The sequence below is a fragment of the Xenia sp. Carnegie-2017 genome, unplaced genomic scaffold (assembly GCF_021976095.1).
Source record: "Xenia sp. Carnegie-2017 unplaced genomic scaffold, XeniaSp_v1 HiC_scaffold_13, whole genome shotgun sequence".
Classification (NCBI taxonomy): Eukaryota; Metazoa; Cnidaria; class Anthozoa; order Malacalcyonacea; family Xeniidae; genus Xenia; species Xenia sp. Carnegie-2017.
Genome location: NW_025813436.1, coordinates 2,589,660 through 2,597,837, shown reverse-complemented (window position 1 = coordinate 2,597,837; position 8,178 = coordinate 2,589,660). Strand labels below are relative to the sequence as shown.

General features: G+C 34.7%; 1 protein-coding gene across 1 annotated transcript; it reads right to left on the bottom strand.

Annotated features, from left to right (window-relative positions):
* Positions 1-857: 857 nt before the first annotated feature.
* LOC124456087 lies at positions 858-1,899 on the bottom strand. The gene is made up of 2 exons (XM_047006625.1): positions 1,593-1,899; positions 858-1,525 (listed from the first exon to the last, which is right to left on the bottom strand). The coding sequence occupies exons 1-2, from the start codon at positions 1,897-1,899 to the stop codon at positions 858-860; spliced, it is 975 nt and encodes a 324-aa protein (XP_046862581.1).
* Between the last annotated feature and the right edge of the window lie 6,279 nt (positions 1,900-8,178).

Below are 8,178 nucleotides of genomic sequence, written 5' to 3'. Positions count from 1 at the left end.
CTCACCATTTCGTTTGACTGTGCTCCTTGACTATTTATGTTATTTCGTATTTTATGTCAACTCTAACAAAATTTGTTTCTTGCCCTTTTTTAAGAAAATTTTTAAGAACCTTAAAGATTCTCTAAAAAAATGCCTTGATAGGAGACGAGCATTGTCTAAATCTGGGGCAGTTGCTTCGACACTTCCAACATGCAAATATTTTGAGGTTATGAGATTTCTTCATGAGAAAACAAGCAATTTGGAAACTCACAGCAATGTGGATCTTGAAATCCAAACAATACCAGAGAACATATTGGACATATCCTCATCACAATCTCCAGGACCTTGTCAGCCTTCTTCAAGCTGTTCAAGCGTATCAGATGAGGCAAAATATGTTAAAAGAAAATGTCCTAATTCTAACGATCAACTAGACCCATTTCTTGACCATGTGAAGAGCATGGACCAGAAAATGGTAAATTATTTAGAAGGATTGTCAGGTAGAAGAGAAAATGAAGATAAGGATGAAGCAGAGTTATTTTGTATGAGTCTTGTTCCAGTTTTAAGAGATATGGAAAAAAAGCAACTCAGACAAGTTAAATTAAAAATTCAACAGCTTTTGTATGATTTACAATATTCAGATAGCTAAAAAAAATTGTTGTAGAACTTCACAGATCTCATTAAAAATTAATAACATACTCTCACTTATACAAGATACATGCCTTCCAATGAATACAGATATATAGCAAGTGAAATCATTTATTTTTAAAATTATAGCTTAAACATGTATTGCTAACTACATAAGTGAAAAACCCCTTTCGTATGAAAACCCATCACATCACTAATGCTCATATTGAATATAAATAGCTTTAAATTTGTTTTTATTTTGAACACCTTACTATTTGCCACTGCCAGTCAACTGCTCCTTCATTATTAAAATAATTGGCAAATTGTTCACGAACCCACTTAGCTTCTGCACCATAGTTATTTGATGCACCAACATCTGTAATGTCACCCAATCCATTCATACAATTTGCATCTTGTCGCCACTCACCAGGGTTAAACTCATTACCCATTTGCCCATCTTGATCAGCAAATGATGGTGGGCAGTATAGATTTGAATCGTCATCTTCATTTATGCTCATAAGGAAGTTATGCAATGCCACAACAGCTTTAGTTATGGCAATCACATTATCAACTTTGGCAACTATAGGCCTATGAAACACACGAAACCGACTAGCACATATACCAAAAGCATTTTCAATGACACGTCTGGCTCTGCTTAGCCTGTAATTGAAAATTAGTTTCCTCAGACAGGTTTGAAAAGGATAGGGCTTCATCATGTGGCGTTTTAGGCCAAATGCATCATCCCCTACAAATACGTGGGGTAGTACTTTCGTTGAATGGGTAATCTTGCCATCTGTGGGCATGTTGAGAAGCTTGTTTTCAATAGCATAGCCAAGATTGCTGTTGGCATACACGCTGCCATCACTTTGCCGCCCACTATCACCAATATCAACCAGTGTGAATTTATAATTTGCATCACTAACTCCCAACAAAACAATGCTATGAGTCTTTTGTAATTAAAAACTCATGCCTTTCCAGCAGGAGCAAACATCTGCACATGCTTTCCATCAATTGCTCCCAGCATATTAGGAAAGTTCCATCGATCTTCAAAATCTTTAGATACTTTTTCCAGTCACTTTCAGTGCAAGGTGTTTTCATGAAACCCATTTCCTTTAGTTTGTCCCAAAGTGCGTTGCATGTTTCGTAGATAATTCGACCAACAGTCGTTGAGCTCATTCTATAATTGGCAGCGATAGTTGTATGAGCATCCCCAGTTGCCAAATATCGCAGAGTGACTAAAAGTCTTTGATCTACACTTATCGGTTCTCGCATTTTCGTTTCTTTCTTTCTTATCATCGGGGCAATATACCCCAACAAGGTCTCAAAAGTGTCAGGTAACATCCTGAAATATCTGAAAAACATTTCATGATCGTATAATCGCAAGTCTTTAACCAGCAAATTGTACTCTCCTTTCTCATTTCTTTCCTCGTACAGTTTACGCATCCAAAATCTTGGTCGTTTTCGCTTTGTTTTCATGGATCTTACTCTACATGCATGCAGTAAAATCAAATGCCTTCGAAGAAGTAAATAATGCATTAAAGTTTGATTCACATCCGCCATTTTCTCAATTTCACATTGCAATTTGCAATCGTCTTTGACGATTTTGTTGACGATTTTATTTCCTACTGCGCATGTGGCGCAGCGAATTTTTAAGACGATCGTCAAAAAAATCGTCTAGTGGAGATCCACCTTAACGCATCTATGTATAAAATATAGTACGATAATTGAAGCCAAAGCCACAGAATAATGATTATACAGAAGGGTCACTCAGGTGTACAACGCGCCCTCATTAGACCGTATTCTATGGTGGATTATTGTTCAGGTTGAGATGCAGAAATTCATGACTGAGTAAAAACAATATAGATGTACTGATATGTACTCACTTACTATGAATCTGCCTGTTTACACCCCGAAAACTTGCAATCAAGAGAGTTAGAGCTATCAAAAATTCGACATTTATTTTCTATATCCGCCATATTGTTTTGTTACATGTTTGTAAATGTCGATCGTCCAGGTTGGTATAGTCCTTTATATTGTTTTGTGTGAAATTTGCTAAATTTGCTGGCTCATATTTAAAAATCGGTGCTACATAATGATTATTAATTTGAAATGATATGTTTAGCTATTAATCTTCCATAGCTGCTTGATGGACAAATGGACTAAAAAATGGAAAACTATTCTTGAAATTGAATTGCGAAGGAGTCCTTCATCTTTGTGTGTATATAATATAACGAAAATAATTTGGCACATGAGATTGCGTACGCAGAAACGCTTGGTCGCCATCTAGCTCCTGCTGTACACACTGCTGAGCAGTGCATTCTTAATAGAAAATTTAGTTGAAATCATTTATAAAGTTTTCATTTGTATCGTATTCGCTATCATCACACTCATCCGGCTCTTTTATTGGGCCGTCATCTTCAGAGACTTAGTTACTGCAGTCAGAACAGCCGTAAATGTCAGTACATTGCAAATCAGACTTCACGCACGAGCATCGAATATTCTTTCAACTACCTTTACACTTGCATGTTACGCACTCAATAAGTGTATCTGGAGCAGAAGGTCTAGTCATCCAAAAAATCTCTAACTGACCATTTTTCATGTGCCCTCCATGCCACACAGGAGGTTGAACATTAATGGGCGATTGCAAACAATTCTTCCAGATGCCTGCTTGGAAGTGGGCTCTCTTAATGTGCAAAAGCAGGCTATCGGCATTCGGGGAAGGCATTCGTCAGATCACTTGCCAGATGCAAAGGGAGTGTACCTAGTACCGAAAGAAATTCAAAGCAAATGCAAAAAAGACAGTAGTAGCAAATATATATTTATATTTATCTTGAAGCATTAACTCTTATCTGAACTCTTATCACCATAAAGAAGAAATACAAATTTATTTAAAGAAAACAGTACTTGCTCAGGAAGATCAGATGTCGAACCAATACATGTCGGCCATTATTCCAGCCAGATGTTGAGGATTTCTCACTTGTTTCCAACCAATAAAATTAACTGACGTCAATATTTAATAATGATTCAACTATATTTTGAGTTAAGAAATGACTTCGGATCATTTTAAAGGTTTGGAAAAAGTCAAAAACCCCTATTGTCAGGCTGGAATGATGGCGGCTACCATTCGCGGCATGACATGCGCGAGGACAAAAAATGTCAAGGGTTCCGACAAAAGTGACTCTTCTGCACATTTGTATTCTGTGGCAAAACTTGGTCATTTGCTCATGACCTTCGTGGGCGGTATCGGTACTATACTTGTGCATTACAAAATCAAAGTTTTTGCGTTTTTATTCGTTCTACCACTTTTGATTGGAGCAAATTTTCGTGAAAGGGACAAAACGACCGGCAAAAATATTTAGTCTTAAAAAGTTTGTCTTGCTGGGATTATAATGGCAGAAAATTGAGATGGTACAAATTCGATCTGCATTGTTCAGAAACAAACCGAAGATTATATGATACTACTGCTTCTTAAAAAATGTGGAAATACTACAGAATGCTAATACTGCCACCAAAATTTCATCTGGAATGACGTTTATGGAAGATTGCTACAAATTTACACATTTAACAACACTTTGTTTTGGGTTGTTATTCACCTCGCAAAGATCATAATAATTTCAAATTACGTCTTTATTACATCGGTGAAAAAACAAAACAAATAGACATAGGCAAATAATGTAGAAACAAATACAGAATCCTGCCACTGCCACCAAAATTTCATCTGGAATGACGTTTATGGAAGATTGCTACAAATTTACACATTTAACAACACTTTGTTTTGGGTTGTTATTCACCTCGCAAAGATCATAATAATTTCAAATTACGTCTTTATTACATCGGTGAAAAAACAAAACAAATAGACATAGGCAAATAATCAGAAAGACATTTTGATGAACAATAGTAAGTTGAAAATAGATCAAAAACTCTACAGGATGTTCATCATAAAATATGCGAAAGTACCTCTCTGTGTTGCATTAAGCAAAGCAAAGCTTTCAACCAGTTCCTTTGTGAACAACTTCAATATCGATGAATATATTGAAGATATAAATACCTTTGTTCGTACTTTTTTGTAATTTAAGTACCCATCTTCTAAAATGGCTCGCACAATTGACATTGTCTTCGTCACCTTCAACTTTCAAATTCAATACAACTTGCCATCTTATTTTTCAGTCGTTAAAAAGCTAAGAATACAGAGCTTTAAGGTTAAAACTCTTTACCGGTTTCCCTCTTTATCTCATGAAAATTTTACCTTATTCAGAAGTTTGTAAAAGGATAAAAACACGAAAATTGTGATTTTGTAATACAAAAGTATAGTAAAGTAGGACCGATACCCGGCAAGTGCTAAAACCTGGACTTTTGACAGTGGACTGTTCTTATTGACTGTTGACTGTAAAATGGTTTGTTGTAAACCGGGGGAGTAAACCTTTTTATATTACTGCTGAATCGGTGGGAGTGAAAGTTAACAATCTTGATTGCAAAGCGCTTTGCCTTTATGAATTTTCTACATAATTTTAAATTTCGCCAAATAGATTTCAATTTGAGCAAACTAACCCATACTGCGTTTTAACCTGTTTATCTTCAATATCAAATGACAGCAAATGCGTTACACGGCCGGTTTTTTCCGTATTACTTGTTAAATTTTGTGATGTAGCATCTACCTCCCTTAGTATACACTGACTTACACCAACAAATAGAGATATCACATGTAACTATAGGATCACATTTAATGTTTAACTTCTATTGTACGTTTTCCATCAAATTCAAAAGTAAAAAACAATTCTTAACTGTTTATTACTAATTTACTGTCCTTAAACATCACAAAAATGTATAAAAGTCAAGAAATTGAAGAAACCAGTAAGATTCAATTTACCGTGTACTTTTCATTTCAGGTATTTAGCGTATAATTTCAATACTACACGGTAGAACTTTCAAAAAACTTTTGCACATTACACACATTTATATTGTCTAAAATAGATCCAAAATGTGGAGAGTGCGCAAAAAAATAAATTGTAGAAAATCATCAAGAAAGCTAGATGTTACGAATGCGCGTAATATAATCTTGTACTTATGATTTCAAAACTACACCGTAGAATTTTTATAAACTTTTGCATCTTACACATATTTAAATTGTCTAAACTATATCCAAAATCAAGAGAGGGCACAAAAAAATAACTTGTAGAAAATCATCGAAAAAGTTAGATTTTACGAATGCGCGTAATATAATCATGTATAAATTAGTTAAGAATTCCGGTTCTTTACTAAACAAAGGCCTATAAATAAAAAACTACATAGTAGAATTTCTTCAAACTTGGCCACATTGTAGATATTTTTATATTCTATAATATATCCACAATCTGGAGAGTTTAAAAAAATATAAAAGGACTAAAATTTCTTGAGAATGTACTCTGGAATAAACTGTAAGGTTGGCAACACATTTGACAAACAGCTCTATAGCTAAAAAACTACAGGTTAGAATTTTTTAAAACTTTGGCATATTACACATATTTCTATTTTATAAAATATATCCAAAATTTGGAGAGTGCGCAAGAAAAGAAATGATAGAAAAACATCGACAAATTTTGATATTTCGTATGCGCGTAATTTAATCTTGCATAATTAAGTTAAGAATTCCGGTTCTTTAAAAAACAAAGGCATATAAGTAGAAAACTACAATGTAGAATTTTTTAAACTTGCCTATATTACGCATATTTATATTTTCTAAAATATATCCAAAATCTGGAGAGTACACCAAAAATAATATGTAGAAAATCATCGACAAATTTAAATGACACGAAAGCGCGAAATATAATCTTATATAATGTAACCAGGGATATACCGGGCGAAAAGCGAAGTTTAAATATAAATATCAAAGCCCAGCAAAGTGCTTTTAAAAGAGCCATTTATTGCATAGAAAGAAATATTTATTTAAAAGTGTCAGGTTTCGTCATGACTCTCAAGACATTATCAGACAATATTGAATTACAAGTATAGAGGGATATATATAGTATAGCTATTTACATAATATAAATTACATGGTGGGATGAAAATGTGAAAGTAAATATTGGATAAGATAGTATGACGTGGGATAAGTTGAAACACGAAAGAAACAAAAAAACAAACAAAACACAAACAATCACAAAGTATACAGACATGAGGACGGACGAAATTAGATTAAAGCAACTGAAGGACAATGGAGTTTCCTTGGACGTTAAGAGATGGTTTCATTTTGTTGATTAAGAGGCTTTCGTGAATAAGAAGTTCTTGTGAGTTTGAGCATGAAGAAAGTATTTTAAAATACTCGAAGTTGGCGAAGGTGTCGTGCCGAAAGCGGAACGACAAAGGCGATTGATTTGTGTACGGAGTTGGGATGAGTGTAGACCAGTAAATGGAAGGCCGAAATACAGTATTTTCTTGGGTACGGTATGAACAGGTGGTTTGGGTTGAAAGACTTTGTCAAGAAGCATTTTTACACAGTGATCAAATTTGTGACAGGGAAATAAATTGGAAATAAATAATCTGCGTGATTTTTCGATTTCAGTATGGAAGTTTTCATAAGTAGAGCAAATATTAAAGAAGCGATGAAATAAACATAATATTAAACTGCGTTTATATGTTAGTGGGACGAAGCTGTGGAAATTAGTAAAAAGACCAGTGAACGTAGGTTTTCTGTATATGGACGTGAAGAACTTTCCTTTAGATCGATGAATAGTGATGTCAAGAAATAGAAGTTTTCCATTGTGTTCGATTTCACTCGTAAACTTAATATTGGGGTGTTTGTGGTTTAAAAAGGTAAGAAAGGGTTTCACATGGTCAGCAGTACGAAAAAAGAGAAAACAATCATCAACGTATCTTCTATAAAGCAAGGGCTTAAAGTGAGAAGGACAATTTTTGAGCCATATTTCCTCATGGAATGACAGGAATATGTTAGCGAACAAAGGTCCTAAGGGATCTTTGTCTAAGAAAAGGAATCTTTAATCATGAAAGAATTGGAAGAGATTGGGGTGAGAATTGGGACGAAAAATTTAGCTATCTTATACGAGTAATGATTTATACATGATAGGATAGGCCTTAGTGGTATGTCGGTTTTATGTCTTTGGATAGTCCATAGAGAATACCTATTCGTGAACCTGTTGGGTAGAGTTCGTCATATGTTATTTGATCAATCGATTTAGATGCTTTCAAGTTTTTCAGGAGAGTCTTTACCTGGTTTTTACGTTGTAGGGTCAATTTGGCGGGGTCTTGATTTAAGCGCACGAACTTTGAGTTGTCGGATAAGATTTCATCCATTTTTTTGTTTTTAGTCCTCTTTGTTTAAGATGACAACGCCATTTCCTTTATCGGGTTTCATTATAACAATGTGGCGGTCGTTTCATAAGTTATTCAACGTGTTGATGTCTTTCCTTGAATACAAAAAGTTTGGCGGATTATAACTGCAAAAACCGGATTGTGCGATGTCTTTTATCCGAGTCCTTATGAATTCCGGGTAGAATCCAGAGGGCTCATAAATGGGTTCTTGCTTAATCTGGGAGTATAACCTTTCAAAAGGCGTGAGAATATGGCAGAAATTGAGTTTTGATG

Bases quoted from the DNA above. Each gene is read 5' to 3' on its own strand.
- LOC124456087 (XM_047006625.1), bottom strand. From the start codon at position 1,899: ATGATAAGAAAGAAAGAAACGAAAATGCGAGAACCGATAAGTGTAGAT. The intron at 1,526-1,592 runs GTTTGCTCCTGC...TTTTGTTGGGAG, and splicing joins GATGGAAAGCATGTGCAGAT to TTAGTGATGCAAATTATAAA.